The sequence below is a fragment of the Lissotriton vulgaris genome, chromosome 2_2 (assembly GCF_964263255.1).
Source record: "Lissotriton vulgaris chromosome 2_2, aLisVul1.2, whole genome shotgun sequence".
NCBI classification, from domain to species: domain Eukaryota; kingdom Metazoa; phylum Chordata; class Amphibia; order Caudata; family Salamandridae; genus Lissotriton; species Lissotriton vulgaris.
In genome coordinates this window covers 294012731-294031604 of record NC_141688.1, presented here as the reverse complement: position 1 = coordinate 294031604, position 18874 = coordinate 294012731, and the positions used below count along the sequence as shown (strand labels likewise).

Here is an 18874-nt window from a genome sequence, read left to right as displayed (position 1 = left end):
GCATAGTGGCACGAAAATTAAAATGAATGAGTCCATGTGACCTTATATCATGACTCACTGGAGGGCAAAAATTAAATCAAGAATGTGATTCCTTATTGTTTAAAAATTGTAAAAAATAAGAATTGATGGTTGAGTGTCCAGGATAGCTTAAGCGGGCATAATAAGTACATAAGTAATTAAGTTCATTGTTGCACACAGCAGTATAAGGAATTCTACGTAGGGTCATGCCCACCAGAGGGCAGCAAGGGTGATATTGTTTGTTTAAATGTGTTTAACTTTGTTTAGTAGTTGAAATAGAAAAATTGGTTCTGTAAAAAGATGCAATATAACTATTGAATGAGAATTACATGTAAACTACAGGTCCCATAACACCTGGGAAAGGAAACAGGAAGTGATGTTATATATTTTTTTGTGCACTTTATTTAAATCAAGTAAAAAAAACAAGTGGTGATTAGCTGTCCTGTGAGCAAGGACTCCGTAGAGACCGAAACGCGTAAGGTGATGCTGGCCTTCTACTAAATAAATCCATTTAATCACCAAAACTGATTGTGGATATTGTGGACATCTTGGTGTAGCCTGGGAGTGCACGAAGGCAACTGCCCTACGGGGAAACGGAATACGATATATATGTATGTATGTATGTATGTATGTATGTATGTATATATATATATATATATATATATATATATATATATATATATATATATATATATATAGTATTCACATATACTAGTTTAGCTCACCAGTGTATCCTTACCTGAAATAAAAATATAGAGAATGTCAAATGTAGTCTTCAATCAGACTTATGCTATTACTTCTGTACAGTCTTTGTAGAAGTAAGTTGTTGTATCTCCATTTAGCTTTAAATAGTCTTTAATGCAAAAAAGTTCTAAGACTGATTTACCACAGTTCAAATATTGTTCCATATGAAATGTTAACTTCTGATTTTCCAAGTTGTAAGCACTCATTAATAAAACAAAAAGAGGAGTTCCATCCTAAACTGAAGGCAAACTTTGACTTTGAAATTGGTATCTAATGAACATTGGGGTTGTGTTCCTCAAATCAATAACCAGCTGTGATTCATAAATGTCTATTTCCTTCAAGCATTTGTGCTCTCTTTAAATAAATCAAAAGTCATTGAAAACGGGGTTGCTTATTCCGCTCCATAAATCATGACTAATGTTAACAGCACATGCACTGGGAGTCTCTAAAAGCGGAGAGCAATAATGATTCAGCTGTTTTTTTGTGAATCAATTATAAACTGGAGCCCTTTATTTCCTTGCAACACAAGTCCGGTAGCAATTATGCTGAGAGTTCTACACAGGTACAGGAAATACAAAGAAAAGAAACGTTTAGCGCACCCTGCACTGTTTGCCTGAAATAAAAAGACAACTCTAGTGTGCCAATGATAGAAGTTCACTGCTTAGTGCATAAAAAGACAACTCTAGTGTGCCAATGATAGAAGTTCACTGCTTAGTGCATACATGTAGTCCTGTGCACAATGCAAGTCCAATGCACACTGTACACATGAAGTTACAGTTATAGGGTGCACATAACATGTTCCTAGCACCATGAAAGTCTTCCTTTGCACCTCTCATTGCAATCTGTTCCACATTGTGTGTTCCTTGTAGTTTTGTAGCCTTGTTCTTTATCTGATTTTTCACTGTGCGTAGACGATCTACTTTCCTGTTTATGGCGCCTTGCTTTGTATCTTCTTTGCTATATATTACAATGGGTCTTCGGTGCACTATCCAGTGTTCTGACCATACTATTTAATTTACTGACTTTTACTTTACAATGACTTCCTCAAACCTTATTTTTCATTTATGTTGGGGACTTATAATCAAGTGCTTTGGTTGTTATAGTGTCTGAAGTAGGTAGGACACAGATTACCAAACTCTGCCTCCACCACCTATGGACCTTCCAGCCTGTTCTTTACTCCTTTTTTTGCAATGCCTTATGCAGGCGTTTCTTATCTATAATTCCAGTTTTGTACTCGGGGTATCTCTGTTATAGTCTTAATGTTGTGAATAATCCTGCCCATGTGCGTGTATTAATCAAAATTACTTTGTTAAGCGGTTATCATTCCAGTCCTGCATAGAGTTCAGATAATTACAAACAATGTAGTGTTCAAATACAAGTCTACACTGCCCAGTACTTCCTCTTCAAGTGAAAAGGATAGGCTAATTAAAATATAATTTAAATTTATTTTCAATTTTCACCCATAGACAAACTTCCCTTCGCCAAAATGATTGAATAGATGAAGACGAAGGGTTGGACAGAGACGTTCCCTATATAGCTGTCGTGTGTCTTGGAAATTCACTCCATTCCTTTTTGCAAATCTTCAGAGATCCTTGGTATTCCAGGATGCACATACAAAGTCGTTTAACTTTGTTCTTTACAGATACCCAGAGTCCACAACTGTACTGATTTGGTAGAAAGTACTCTATCAAAAGTCTTGACTTAACCTGTTACTCCTCCAGTGTTTAATCCTTATAGTCCAAGCATGTACAATTAATCTGCTGTTGCCTTCTTAGTGCATGTTGGATCCAGTACCAGATATTGACCTCTACACACCACCTTGTGTGCACCCACCCTGAAAATGGCTCCACCGGGCATTGTACATGCAAACTTTGGCACACGCTGTTCAAGCATTAGTCTAGTGTCATATGTAACCTCCAACCTTCTCTGTTTACATTTTTTGGGAAAGAACATTGCAACCCTTTCATAAAAAACGTAAGATGGCTGGGAAATAACTTTGTATGCGAGGTCTGCTTGCCATCTTAAAGGCCAAATTATTAAATGAAATGCTACGTACTTTTCCATAATGTGCCTCCGTTGAACAGTCTATTATTGTGTGTATGTGTACGTCACAACATTGAAATTGCCATCTTCATGCATATTTCATACTCAAGCACTTGACACAATCCAGTGACACTGTGTTTTTTATTTGTAAGTATTTATTTTTTCAAACTGATTTTGCACAAGTACAAAGTTTGTTCCATTATTTGCATAATAAATAAATAAATATTAACTACATTTTACATAATACCTCACAAATGCCGAAATTACAGTAAAGAAATGTTAAGCATGTATCCAAACTCTCAATTGTTTACATCTCTGCTCTTCAAACAGTAACTTTTGAAACACCTTTAAATGTATCACCCAAAAGAATTTGTGGGCCCACAAATGCAAGTATTACTATTTTTAAAAATTCTGTACTGTTTCACTGTACCTCTAAATTCAAACAAAGAGGACCCCAAACAGTGTTAGAACATTACTGGACTTGAGTAAATAGTTTTACTTTTTCAGAATAACTCATTTCACTTTAATGACAACATGTTTGATTACTACTGACACATCTTAGATATGGTTATTGTCACTTACACAGTAGGTATTTGTTTGGCATGTACAGCTGTAGATTCACATGGTAGCCATAATCCTGCCGTTTTTTTTTTTTACTTTTTAGATGTTTAGAAATTGCTTTGTGGAAAGGCTGTCTCCTTCTGATATTGTGCCTGGGCATCGAGTTGTACCATATTTGTCTGCAGATGGTGATCATGGAATTATTTGGACTATAATATACTTCTATGTTGCGTCGGTTACAAGAATGGCTAGCACAACAGTGGAATCAGGCTCAAGGTCAGCTCTCAGACCGTGTGTTGGTAGACAGCAGTACACCGTGTCGGATTTACCATATGGGTGGTTGGGCATTGCCCAACTAATAATTTGGCTAATTTTTGCGCACACAAACATTGAATAACAATGGCCTTCCCTGAGAATATGAGAACAGAATTAACTGTACTGTATTAAATGCATGTATTACGGCAGGCCACTATTGACAGAAGAAAACAAAAAAGAGGTGGAAGCCTAGAAGGCTGATGACGGCAAAAGATGACCCAATAAGAGGTAGAAGGCGCACAATTTTTGACTAAATTGCTGCCCTCTGCCCAGAAGCCCATAAAGGGTTCCAGGCGAGGGAACGTCGACGGAGATCCCATCCAACATGATCCTGTTGACGCACACCAGTGTCAAAGCGTGTGGACCTTTCAATCTACATGTGAATATTGAATGACAAGCAGGGGCAGCAGTTCACAACATAATGTCTCTGAAGTGACAAGAAGGAAGAATATAAAAAATAGGTGGAAGCTTAGAAGGCTGATGACGGCAAAAGATGACCCAAAAAGAGGTATAAGGCGCACAGGTTTTGACTACATTGCTGCCCCCGCCCAGAAGCCCATAAAGGGTTCCAGGCGAGGGAACGGGACACACGTCGACGGCGAGCCAGTCGTCCGTGATCCCGTTGACACACACAAGTGTCGAAGAGTGTGGACCTTTCAATCTACATGTGAATACTGAATGACAAGCAGGGGCAGCGTTTCACAACATAATGTCTCTGAAGTGACAAGACGGAAGAAAACAAAAAAGGAGGTAGAAGCCTAGAAGGCTGATGACGGCAAAAGATGACCCAAAAAGAGGTAGAAGGCGCACAGGTTTTGACTACATTGCTGCCCCCCGCCCAGAAGCCCATAAAGGGTTCCAGGCGAGGGAACGGGACACACGTCGACGGCGAGCCAGTCGTCCGTGATCCCGTTGACACACACAAGTGTCGAAGCGTGTGGACCTTTCAATCTACATGTGAATACTGAATGAAAAGCAGGGGCAGCGTTTCACAACATAATGTCTCTGAAGGGACAAGACGGAAGAAGACAAAAAGAGGTGGAAGCCTAGAAGGCTGATGACGGCAAAAGATGACCCAAAAAGAGGTAGAAGGCGCACAGGTTTTGACTAAATTGCTGCCCCCCGCCCAGAAGCCCATAAAGGGTTCCAGGCGAGGGAACGGGACACACGTCGACGGCGAGCCAGTCGTCCGTGATCCCGTTGACACACACAAGTGTCGAAGCGTGTGGACCTTTCAATCTACATGTGAATACTGAATGAAAAGCAGGGGCAGCGTTTCACAACATAATGTCTCTGAAGGGACAAGACGGAAGACAAAAAGAGGTGGAAGCCTAGAAGGCTGATGACGGCAAAAGATGACCCAAAAAGAGGTAGAAGGCGCACAGGTTTTGACTAAATTGCTGCCCCCCGCCCAGAAGCCCATAAAGGGTTCCAGGCGAGGGAACGGGATACTCGTCGACGGCGAGCCAGTCGTCCGTGATCCTGTTGACACACACAAGTGTCGAAGCGTGTGGACCTTTCAATCTACATGTGAATACTGAATGACAAGCAGGGGCAGGGTTTCACAACATAATGTCTCTGAAGTGACAAGACGGAAGAAAACAAAAAAGAGGAAGATGAACAAAAAAAAGAGGTGGAAGCCAAGAAGGCAGACAATTGGACATGTAGGCAAAGTAGCTGCCCCCCGCCCAGGAGCCCAAAATAGGGTCCCGGGCGAGGGAACGGGACACACCCCGATGGAGATCCCGTCGACAGTGATCCAAAACCACCAACTCTTCATAAAGGGGGCAATAAAGCCTGTACCTCAATCCCAAAAGGGGAACGGGTTCTATTTCAGGTTCTTCCTGGTTCACAAATCGATGGAGAAGTGGCGTCCGATTTTAGATCTACGGGAGCTGAACACTTATCTCATCAAGTTGTCTTTCAGGATGATCACCCTTCAGGATAATCTCTGTCTTCTCAATACAGGGGACTACATGGCTACTCTGGATTTGGAGGATGCATATTTCCAGGTGCCCATTCATCCAGCTCACGGCAATATCTCCGATTCACAGTAGGCAAGAGCCATTTTCAATTCAGAGTACTACCTTTTGGTCTCCGGTCCGCACCGAGAATCTTTACAAAACTTCTAGCTCCTTTGGCAGCTCTTCTCAGGAAGCAGTCTTTCGAAATCTCCCCATATCTGGACAATTGGCTAGTAAAGGCTCCTTCGTTCCAAGAAGCGTCCAGGGCAGTCACAAGCTGCAGTCAACTCCTGAGTTCAGAGAGTTCCAGGGTTTGAATCTTCCAGGATAATGTAGATACATTGTAGCCCAGGCCTGAACGCAGAGTACGAATAAAACCTATCACGCGAGAAGTGGAAGAGATTCTGCCTTTGGTGTCAGAGACAAGGTCTACATCCATATACTTCTGCACCGCACCAACTCTTGCCTTACATCCTTTCTCTTGCAAAGTCTGGATTGTCTCATTCTTCTGTAAAGGTTCATCTGAAGGCCATTTTGAGATTTAGACAATTAAAGCGATGTTTGAATTCTGAAGAAAAGTTATAGCCTGTGTGTTTTTACATACTTGACCATAATGACTATCTTAAACTTCAAAAAGATACCCGAACGTTGAATGATGTAGCGTTCTAGTGTTCGACCTACACTCAAACACCGAGGATGAAATCACCACCACCACCACCGGCATGGAGAGCGCTCCTCATTAGAAAACACCACAAAAAACTCCGAACAAACCGGGAGTAACCAGGCATCTACATCATTCACGGTGAATCAAAAGAAAAGTGGAGTCCAAGAAGGCGGCAAATATTTGAGCCGCCAACATCAAGAATCCAGCAGCCTACAATGCGGCCACTGGGACATCCGGCAAAACAGCTGCCCCCCGCCCAGGAGCCCAAAAAAGGGTCCCGGGCAGGGGAACGGCACACACCTCGACGGAGATCCAGTCGAGTGTGATCCCGTTGACACACAACGATGTCGAAGCGTCTTATGACCGTACCAAGCCATAAAAGAACACTGACTCTTGGCGGCAGAAGAAGTAGAAGAAAAAAGAGCTTGGAGCCAAGAAGGAGGACAATTGAACATCCGCAAAACCAATACTAATTTTAGGCTTTTATGGACAGCTCAATCATTGTGAAGGTTGAAGAAAATAAATGAACTTATATAATGATGTTCAGCTACCAAGTCCATTACACAGACACATGACTGTGCACTATGGCACACTTTCAAATAAAATCCATCATTAACAAGCCATTGCTTGAAATACAAGTCGGTGAACAATTGAGTATCAGCACATCGAGTACTGACACCTGTGAAAAAAAATGAAGATATAGTGTGTCCTGTTTGGTTTGTAACCTCACTACATAGATATGTGGCTTTGAGCAGTATAGCAAACTCCAACTAAGACTAAATACTTCCGCAAAACTGATAGGAGTGTTGGGTCCCAGTCAGGGGATCGTTTGAATGCCCACGATCTGCCATAGATTTGCCTCATTTAGCCATTAATGGACCCGTCAACTCTGGCGTACACAGATTTACAATAAACCTTTAAAAAGAGCTTGAAGCCAAGAAGGCGGCCTGAATCCAGACAACAAAGTTGCTGCCCCCCGCCGTGGAGCCCCAAAATGGGTCCCGGGCTGGGGAACGGGACACACCTCAACAATTAAAGTACAGGCCCAGAAGGGGCCTGCACTTAGGAAATTCGAGAATAAAAGTACAGACCCAGAAGGGGCCTGCACTTAGTAAATTCCACTAATAAAGGTACAGGCCAAGAAAGGGGCCTGTACTTTGGAATGTCAACAACAAAAGTACAGAAATTCGACAATAAAAGTACAGGCACTGAATGGGCCTGTACTTCTGAAATTAGACAATAAAAGTACAGGCCTAGAAGGGGCCTGTACTTTATAATTTCTACAATAAAAGTACAGGTCCAAAAGGGGTCTGTACTTTGGAAATTCGACCAAGTTTGCAAGGAGTTGGCCGTCTGAGAAGAGGTTTCAAATCTCAATTTCAGGAACGGATAAAGTATGATGGATTAAAAAGCCAGATGACATTTTCATGCTACACTAAGAAGAACAAAGTGACACATTGCCTAATTCAAAGACAAGGGAACAGCAGAAGAACATCAACAATAAAAGTACAGGCCCAGAAGGGGCCTGTAGTTTGTAATTTGAACACAGGCTCAATAAATGGCCAGTACTTTAACTTACAGTAATAATAGACAAACACAGTCCAGAAAGGGACTGTAGTTTGAATTAAAATAATAATGAGCAAACACAGCACAGAAAGGGTCTGTAGTTTGAATTAAAAGAATAGACAAACACAGCTCAGAATGGGCCGGTACTTTGAATGTAAAGAATTAGAGTCACTGTACTTTCAACGTCGAGGGAATTTGAAAAAGCACATGGCTGGGTTTCAAAGACATGATATAAACAAAAAAAATATCATTCAACATACACATGGGAGGCCTGAGGGCATAGCCGCACATGTCTGTCTTTCAACGTCGAGGGAATTTGCAAAAGCACATGGCTGGGTTTCAACGTCGAACAAAGGCATATCACAAAAAAAAGGCACATTGTTGGCTTTAAGAAATATTAAATTACATACGACATAACATTGCGAAAGTAGTATAACAAAAAACGCACAAAGCTGGCTTGAAGTAACAAAAAACGCACATAGCTAGACTACTCACCAACTGAAAGCTACAGAGTGAAGCCGAATCGATGCAAGGGTGGCAAGTAGACGATGCAAAGGATGTAGTACACACTGCAACAGGAAGCACTTCTAAACTCGAGCGGTAGGCAGGGGGTGGTATCAGTTCAGCTGGGCTGTGGGAAAAGTTCCAGAAGGTTGCTGATTATTAAATACATAGAAATGCGATGATTGGTTGAAGCTAACAGTCTATTGGAGGAGAAAAAGAGTCTGACTTGTGATTGGCTGAGAAAAAGAGTGAGACTTGTGATTGGTCAGAGACGAAAGACGAAAGGGGGTACAGCAAATAATGGGGCACGTCACGAAATGTCATAAGACGTCATAGGGGCATAATATGCGCATGCGCAACATTGCTGCGCATGCGCAAAACGAGGGGGGTACAGCGCTCGATGGGGTACAGAGCTCGATAGTACACCGGCCTCCCACAAGCTTAACTGCAGCCGGTGACAGCAGGACGTCACGTAACTTTTTGCTGCGCGTGCGTGCCTATTCACACTCTGTTACTTTGCTGGTGCAGAGTGCATTCCAGGAAAGAGATGCAAACTGCAGTATTTACTTCATGCAAACATGAATACAAGATAAAATAAAAGCAGCGCAGTTGTGCTGGCGCAACTCTACTCAGCACGAAGGATCACACAATCTGAGAGGTCCCCCTGCAGCTCGGGGCCCCTCGCACCGCGTGGGCTGCAAGGGGCCTGTGTTACGCACCTGGGATGTCAGTGACTTTAACCTGTGGGTCAGGCTTAATAAGAACAAAGGGAAAAAGTCATAACTAGTGCATTTGTAGAGCTAGGGCTCGTGTTCCAGGTCTGAGTAGAGCAGCTTCTGTTACGCTGCACAAGTTGAGTACAAATGTGACCAAAAATCGAAAATGGTAGAAGGGAAATAAAAAAAATTGCAAAAGGAAAATGAAAAACGATTTTATGTATATAGATCTCTTTACGCTAATAATACAGTGTTAGAAAAGGAGTTAAGATGATTAGCCCAAATACACAAATGATGTACAGAGGGCTGAGAGATATACAGAGAAACTATCCAGATTTTTAAAATCGCTATTAATGTTAATTGGTTACCACTGTCCAAGATTTGAGAGCGTGATGTCAGTTTTGTGTGTTTGCTTGTAATACCCCATGCTAAAAACAGAAATCTATGAAAGGGGTAAATCATTATTTTTGAGGCATCTGATTTACATATTCTTACACTTAATCAAAAAATCCACAACTCTTCAGCATTTGCAAGAACCACCTCTTTTACTGCAAGCTGTATATTGAACAAGAATATTGGCCATCTACTTCTGTGCCAGGTAAAAGGCCATACTGGCCATGTGTTGGCAGGCTGCGACTGATTGGGCACAGGGTGTGGCCCCTGGCTGAGGCCATACCCAGAGGGATAGCCTGCCCTCATTTTCCTGTGCGTAGGACCTGACTGTGGACCATGGCCTGTGGCAAACCCCACTGTGCCACGACAACTTCTCTGTACAGTAGGAGTTGGCTGCCTGACACAGCTTGGGCACATAGTCTGTCTGGCCATCCTTTTGAGTCCTTTTTTACTGCAGCTTCCCGGATCCTCTATGAGTTGCTGTAAAATTAAAAAAGAATAACGTTTTTGGCCCTACCTTGCCCCCTATATGTTGTTTAAAGTCTTATTTTAGGAAGGGATATTGAGTCCTCGAATCCTAAAATAGCTGCCACAACATCTTTGTTGATGCTGTTGCTGCCAATCAGATCTTATGTTTTTGATGCAAAAGCTGTACATGGCAGTCATGCAAGTTATAGTTACTGTAGGGCATTCTGGAGCACATAGAGAAAGAGAAAAAAGCCCCAGGATTGTTTTTGTGCAGGAAGCTGTCTCTTCTGGCACAAAAACAATCCTACCTATAAAACGGACACCCTTGCACTTCGGTGTAACGGTGCCTGTGTTGGTGCTAGGCAGAAGTTTGTGTGCCAGTGCAGGCATAGAGCGGGAATGTAGCGTATACTTTTAAATACGGTACATTTATGCCCTGTCTCCTTCATGCAGCTCAGAAAGGTGGATTGCTGTATTGAGTTGCGTGAATATGTGATAAATATGTTGCTCATATAATTATTATTTTTGTCCTCATTTATACGATTTATTCGGTTATGGTAAACAAGGTCATTTTGAGTAAAATGGAGACCGCCCTTAGATAGCAAGGTGAGACCGTGTCCTAAGAACCTTCAAATTCTTTGAGTTTATCCCTCACAGAGCCACCATGATAGTTCCCATGAATTTGTTTATCGCATAGAGTAAAATCATTGGACATCCCTTCCTACCCTACCACAAGTTCTTGTCCCAAAGGTCCCAATATTTAGTGTATTTACTCTTCACTTTGGATTTATCTAGTTTCTTAACCTTATCTACTTAACAAAGTCAATCTACCACTTTAGGGGGTATTGAGAGAATCCAATTTGCGCAAACCTCACGTCTAGCTAATAAAATGAAGCCAAATAATAAGTATTTTTGGTTTTTTACTTAACACCTTGGCTGCTAGAGGTTTCCCCCCCCCCCCCGGTGCTGGACTCACAGAGTTACCTTTATTCATGACGAGCTCAGCTCGTCATAAACACAGCTCAACCGTGCCTCATGACGAGATGAGCTCGTCATGAGCAGCGAAGGGGTTAATATATTAGTAGATTCATTACTGTCCTAAAATGCCAAAAATAACAGTAAAGGTGCTTACCTAATGTCTGTTCCTAGAACCTTATCAATAATCTTACCAACTTCCTCCCAGAATGTATAAAGATGAGCACACAGGTGCAACATATGAATATCGTTCGCTTTTGGCTCACCATATTTTGGACACATTTTCGTCACCTCAGTATTCATTTAGATAACTTCAGGCGTCCAGTAGGACCTGTGTAAATCAAAAAGATGGCTTTTCCTAAGGGGTGCAGAAACAATAATACACCATAAAAATGTACAGGATACTTGCCATTGCTGTTGCAAGTCTTGAGCCGGAATGATTTTCTTCTAAATGTCACCCGGCGTAGTAAATTCATCTTCTTCTTTCTGAGTCAGATACGAGTACCATCTTGATACTTCTTTTCAGGCTGGATTTTTTTGTATGTCTTCCTCCACATTTCTAGTAGATTCAACATTTTTCTCTTGTTCCTTTGACCAGCTCACAAGCTTATAGTATTTAAACCTATTTCCCCGTTGGTTATTTCCGACAATAAGACCCAACTTTGTAGGTTACCACACTCAAAAAGTCCTCCCCATTTCGTTATTCCTGCTTTTTTCAGTGGGCCTGCTAGGGAGTCTGTTAGACAGTCAGGGGTTCCAGGTGAACTCCATTTTGGTGCTAAACAGCTATAGTAAGGAATCTTCCATGCTCTTCTTCTCTCCTATCATAGTTTGTACGCTGATCCCAGTACCTTTAATTTGACTTTTTAAAAGATTTTGGATGTCCAAACTTGTAAAGACAGTGGTCATCATCAGTTGCAACTTTCCAGTTGGAAGAGTAACACTGTGTGTGATCTAACAAGAATTCTGAGGTCATCCCATTGGAGTTTAAGTTCCAATGGTTAAAAAAGATTCAAAGTGAAATTAATGCCCTTATTTGGGCCTCTAAAGGAGTTAAGATAACGTGGAGAAAGCTATGCCAGAGGACAAACCGAGGTGGTATAGCTAGCCCTGACCTTTTGGCTTACTATAGAGCCTTCCAATTTAAGAATGTCGCTCATATTATTGAAGCAAGCGCAGATGCACTGGGAATAGTTGGTGCAAAATGAAATGTGCGCAGTTTGAAGTCAAATGTACATAGGTGCGTGTTTGTACTACCTCCAGAGTGTAAATAATCTTAAAACAATATACATGTGGAAATAGCTGTAATGTGATGGCTGAAAGTGCAATACTCAGAACTGTAACAATTTCTTTTTTTAATACAGTTCCTGAAGCTAACAAAACTCCTGCCCCAGATAACAAGGTAAGAAGCCAATATGGATCACAAGCCTCACATCACAATACTGTGTTGCAGTTTGCACTACAGCCGATTATTCAAGGGCACTGCACATCCCTCCTCGTCACACAGACTCCAACACTTGAAGAATGTTTTATGTCAACAGAGAAGGCCTCTTTACTTTTGCTATTGGTGACCCCCTCTATGACTCTAAGACAAAGGATGCCCCACTCTCATTTAGTAGACAAAACCCCACATCTGTTCTTCCCTACATAAGTGTTGAAGCTACTGCTCCTAGCACCTGCCAGCTTTTATTTTCTTTTTTCAATTGTGATGTGAAGTCCCTAAAAGGCAGCTGAGCATCCAATGTAGGCATGGCATAGAGTGCAACAGTAGAATGTTACAGGAGGGATGGATGGATAAGTGAAGGTTACACTGGGTAGGCTATTCAGGCTGAGGGGTCTATGGGATGAGTGACAACACAAGAGGCATAGCTATGGCAGCATGTCACATATAATCACTGGGAGAGAATTATAGGCGTATACACTGTCCTGTATTATTCTCTACTTATGTTACAGTCCTAAGAAACTGACTCGCTTGTAATAGGTTATTACAAGTGAGTAGTGTTTTTCTGGCAAGCAAAAGTCAATTTTTGTCCTGCAGATGACAGTAGGCACCCATCTGTACGGCATCAAAGTTACCATATAAATATATATAATCTATGTTTGTTTTATCTCATTGATATGATGACTAGTGAACCAGAACAGGGTACATCTTCAGGATACTGCAAGTTATCTTGGACTTCCATGCCACTGTAAAGGCCCTCTGCGTTCACACTCGTTCCTCTGTTTCTCCTTGGTAACATTCCCAGTAGACGATATAATGATAATGAGTTTTGTACTTGATGACAGGGTTTTGTGGGTTTCTAGTGGCAGTTATTTGGGTTTGATCCAGCCTCCCATGTGGTAATGGAGGGTGGGGGGAGCCAAAGGGCTTCTCAAATGGTTAAATGTCAGGGCTCTTCTGAAGGATGGTAGGATGGCCAGTCAAGTTATTCTAAAGCCACAGTATCAGCATTGTGGAGATTCCTGAAATATAGTAGGTGTTAGGTGGTTGCTACTGCTAATGTACACCTTTTGTCCATTATCTGTGTAGGGCTTTTTGGACTCTTCAGAAGAAGGTAGGTCCATTTACTTTGACTCTGCTGCGCCTTTTGCTGGTTTTGCTTTGATTGTGTTATGCTTGCTGCTGCTTAGTCTCATGTTTATAGGATTCTGTAGGCCACATGCACTAACGGATCATGTTTTAGAGACCTGCATGTAATGTGATTGTCTCTGCCTAGATCCTGCTATCCAGCTCTAGATGAAGAGCATCAGAATGTCAAGCTATGTTTAATTATGCAAGTTTCCAGAACCATGTATAATGCAATAAATAAACCATCAATCAATCAATAAATCAAGTATAAAAACAAGCAACACAATAAATAAAGCACCAGTCAGTCAATACCGTCAGTGCGAGCAACAAGAGGTGGACCTCTATGGTGGAGAATCGGTTTTGCACCTATAGATCCTCTTTTTGTTTACTTTCCCACAACCTAAGAATCAGCTTCAAGCATCTCAACACATGACCACCATGTTTTGGTTGGCACCCTTGAAACAAAAGAGAGTGGCAACAGATATTGCTCTTATTACTTCAAACTTAAAATATATATATTGATAGGTATTTCCTGCGATGCTTAAGCAGCTCCAGACATCAACAGAGGATAAATTACAAAGTTTCATCTCGCGAGTTGCAAATCCGACATATATTTGCCAGCGGTTTTCCATGCTGCTTCAAAATGTCTAAAATGTCAAATGTATAGAGGATTGTTTTTCTTCAGCATTTGTATTGAAAATTGACATATATTTGTCATTGTGTAGGTAGCATGTTGAGGGTATTAACTGTTGCTATATCTGTCTGCTAAGCAGCAGGACTATTATTATTCAATTTTTTAGTTACAGCTTCTTCAGCTCACGTCAAAATTTGGTCTCACATAAATGCGCTTGTGTTGTCTCTTTGAGACATGCTGTATTGAGGTATGACTTGTAGCTCGGCCCTCTCTCAGACCATCTTTTAAATTGGCCGCTGTCACTGTCCTTTATAAATTTAGGCTTTTCATTTGTTAATTGGCTTATTAGTCCCTCGGTAGTACCTCACTGTCTTCTATTGTTACCTCCCATGAGGACTGGCCCTTTTACATGTGTTGTTACTCAGTAAGTTTCATTTACGGTCTGCCACACTATTTCTGTAAACAAGAGTCTCCAACCCACTGTTCCAGGCACACTTTTTGCTTCCTAGTTTACAAAGAGGATTTGTGTCCTGCTCATCAGAGCATTTGGAGAGCGCCTGCTCTGTTCCCTGCACTTCCCTCCTGCCCCTCACCTTGCATGTTTTAATAATTATTAACTTACTTTATCAGCGCTGTACCCATTTTAAGGGCGCTACCTGACTGTTTTCACTTTAATTGTTGTGTAATTCCCAGCTCTTCCATCCTACTTTCTGTGCTCTAATTCCCCCTCCCAATCAGTCAGCAGGTTCCAGCTGCAGCCTGCCTCAGAGCAGAGGACACTGCTGTTTGTGCCTGGCCTGCTCCTCAAAGCTGCCCGAGCCGTGGACTGGCTCTGGTCTCCAGAGAGAACAGCAGAAATGAGCTGTTTCTATGATCTCTTAGTTTCTATCAGCGCTGTGCCATTTCAGCGCTGGTATGCTTTCATTCTCCTGTCTGTCCTTCTCTCCTCCTCCTCCACTCCTGCTGCTCTCCCTCTCACCTCCCTTCCAGTCACTCTTGGGACTTCAGCTTGGGCCTGCCTCACAAAGCAGCCAAGTGGACATAGATGGAGGGCTGTACTGCTAGTTGAGCATGGTAAACAAGGTCTGGTTTCTGTCAAGCGCTGATGCCTTTCTTCCACATTTAAAATATTCTCTGGCACGAATGCACTTTGACATTCATACTGAGACAAGAGTAGAAAGTACATACGGAAAGTACACACTATGCTTTTCCTGCTTTGGATTCAATATGATGTAACCACACTTGATATCCAAAAACCTCTTTCCTATTATTTTTCCTTCAAAAGGCTCCTTTTCTAGAAAATCTCAATGAGGACGTTATTCACAATTACGCATTTCTTTTACTAACATGCTATTTGTTTGCTAAATTAATATGTATTTCTGTTTACATATATATATTTTCTTTATTTTGCGCTATGTTGTTTGAGACTGTGCTTAGTAACCGGCGTGTTATGTAATATGCTGCTTATCTTCTATAACATGCAGAAGTGAAAGTAATCTGTGTTATATTTATTATTTATTTTCAAACCTGAGGAAACAGTGGATGATTCACGCTACTGCTGGTTCGATTATGTGTCTCATATCTTTTGTCTGAGGTAGGATTAAGTGGCAACTCGGTCGGTTTACCATTAGTCATTAACCCAAGACATGACTTCCTCAAGATAGAATTGCAGAAGGAGACACTACTGGGGTTTAAGGGTAGAATCTTTATGTAATTGCCAATGGTAATTCTGAAAGGTTCCAAGTCTTCTTTCATATTTCTTGTCTTGTAATTGAAGTAGTAAGATAAAGAGGTAGCCAGCTCTTTGGCAGGGGTATTAACAGAATGTGTGGCCTCATGAATGCACAACTTTTATTCCACAAAGCAAGATATGAATTTTCAGCATCTAGGATTTCTTTAGCCTAGAATTGCCTTTTAGAGTGTGTCTAGCTATAGTGCCTCAGTAGCTCCCCTAGTCGTACCAGAGAGACAAGTGAATTTCCACCCCAGAACACAACACTCTTGATAACAGAACACACAAAGTCAAAATGTCTTTATTCGGTTAAAATTTAAAACCATCAAAGCACAAATCACATCACGACTACCTATTATATATTATGCGTTATAAATGCTACGAATTTCAGAACATCAATCGTAGTAAAAAGACCAACCATCTGTGCGCCCCCAACCACAAACACCCTTGGCTTCTAAATAAATACATTAAACAGTTTGTCACATACAAAAGCACGCAAATTTAAAAATCTAATTTTTCATAAAAACTTAAAAAGGAAGAAGAGAAACGGTACTAAAATTGGAGTCTGTTTCTTCGCCTAATTGCCCCAGTAATGTAACTCGCAACCCCAAAACACACGACCGGGGAGCCAAGCATTTGCAGGTAAGCTAATGCTGGCCTAACTAGCACAAAATTAGCCCCCCTTAACAATGGCAAAATAAAATTCCTGCGTAATGTTACAAAGAAATCACAGAAAAAAATCATATGAAGAGTATTCTGCTCTGAAAAAAAAGCAGCCAGGGGAGCATATTATACTTGAACCTAGTTACCACAAACAGGTGATAGGGTTTGTTTATGTAGGTTAGGTATGGCTGTATTTTCCTACTCAAACAACATAGAAAAAATCCTCACCAAAGGTTTTACTAGTTCCGCCTCCTCTCTATCTGATATTACCCTATTTATGAACTGGGTCTTCGGTCTCTAATAGCTGCCTTACTAAGAGCTCCAGGATTGGAAAATAACTCAGGACAGCCCATTAAATCCAGTTGAGTCTTAACATAGCAAATCCAAGGAATATCAGATCCTCTATTAAAGACATACAATCCTGGATGATCAACTGATTCAGGTTCGGTGGTGGCTGTGCCCAAATTCTTAGCCAGCATAGTAATGGGGCAACAGCTGTCTGGTCTGAGACATATCCGGCGCCTAGGTCCTCATGAAGGTTATAAATAGGAGTGGAGGCTGGGAGCGATAGCCTACGAAAGAAATCATTTTCTGCTTTCTGTATATCACCTGTCTCCACATAACCCCATATGTCGCTCCCATATGTGACCATGGGAGACACTTAGCGTAGTAAATCTTCATGAGTGCCGGAAGCGGTTTAGAACCTATCCTCTTTGCAAATCCTAGTAGTGACCCAGATGCTCTAACTAAAGTATTCTTTTTGAGAGCACGCTGCATAACCCATGATCGGTTTTCATCAAAAAGTACTCCTAGATATGGGAAGGTAGGGACTTTTGTAAGTTCAGTACCCTTACAATAAAACTTGTAGCTCGTCCCTTTCCAATAGTCATGGAATGTGATTTCTTAAGGTTAGTGATCAAATCTAGAGAATCCATAAAATCAAGAAAACTATCTAAAAGTGATTGCAACCCCTGCGACGTTCTGGCCACCAAAACAGCATTGTCTGCATACAATAATGCCGGAATCATTTTGAAACCCGCCCTAGGGATGTCCTTGCTAGAAGAGATCAATGCGGCACCCATTTTTTTAATATAGAGCGTAAACAGCAGGGGTGCTAGTATGCACCCCTGTCGTACTCCTCGTTTCACTAGCCATTCCTCAGTTAAACTTCCGTTTTCATCATAGCGAACGGCCGCCAATGTATTTTCATGAATGGCTGCCAAAAAGGAAATCAACCCTGGATCAAGCCCAATGCAGTGAAAGGACGCCCAGAGTTTTTGTCTGTTTACAAGGTCGAAAGCGGTGGATAAATCCATAAAGGCTAAATGGATATCCCCCCGCTTAGCAACTGTGTACTTCCCTATAACTAGATGTAAATTAAGGCATTGTCCCGTCCTGGCCTTTCCCTTCCTAAACCCATACTGCAGGTGCGATAAAATGCTGTTATTGTCCAACCAATCTGTTAGGCGGGTAAGTACGGCCTTCCCCATTATCTTAGCTGCAGAGTCCAGAAGAGAGATCGGCCTATAATAATAATAATAAAATCATTTATAAAGCGCCTGGTTACACTATATCAGTGTGTCCCCGCGCTATGGATACAGTACACCAAGAGAGCATGACTTCGGTAGCTCGGTAACACGAGGAGGTAGAGAGACCCCGCTTACAAGAATTAGACTCTCGGGAAGAGGTGTGTTTTGAGTTTGAGGCGGAACCTTACTTCCGACGGTTCCATACGGAGTTCAATGGGAAGTTCGTTCCACCGTTTGCAGGCAAGGTACCTAAATGAGCGACCTCCCATTCGCGCTTTATGGATGCGGGGGACCTGGAACTGCATGCTTCCCAGCGATCTCAAATAGCGTATGGGGCAGTGACTGGTCAACAGTTTTTGTAGATAAATAGGACCTCTTCCTTGAGCGATGCGGTGTGTAATGCACATTGTTTTGAACAAAATGCGTTCCCGTATGGGAAGCCAATGAAGGGTCGACAAGGCCGGTTTCCCTGTTGTCCTTCTAGACAGATTCAGGACAAGTCGGGCAGCCGCATTTTGAACACATTGGAGCTGTTGAATCCCTTTCTTGTTCAGGCCAATGAGCAGGGAATTCCCGTAGTCCAGATGGGGGGTGACTAGGGCATGTATTAACATTTTCCTAGAGTTGACGGGAAGAAGGTCAAGGACTTTACGTAAGGTTTTTAAAATGCCATAGCATTTACCTGACAGCCTTCCAATGTGCTGTCCTGTCCAAAGGAAAGGTTAGTGTCCAAAAGGACGCCTAAATTCTATACCATCACTGAAGGGGTAGGTGTAGGTCCCAACTCAGACGGCCACCAGGCCGATGACCAGATAG

General features: G+C 41.8%; 1 protein-coding gene across 1 annotated transcript in view; it reads left to right on the top strand.

Moving 5' to 3' along the window:
• Nucleotides 1–18874, top strand: part of LOC147729326 (uncharacterized) — a 354664-nt gene that overhangs the window by 95908 nt on the left and 239882 nt on the right. Inside the window, exons 5-6 of the mRNA XM_086959822.1 lie at nt 12296–12333; nt 13462–13486. Coding sequence (XP_086815948.1) covers nt 12296–12333; nt 13462–13486 — 63 coding nt within the window. The remainder of the gene's footprint in view (nt 1–12295; nt 12334–13461; nt 13487–18874) is intronic.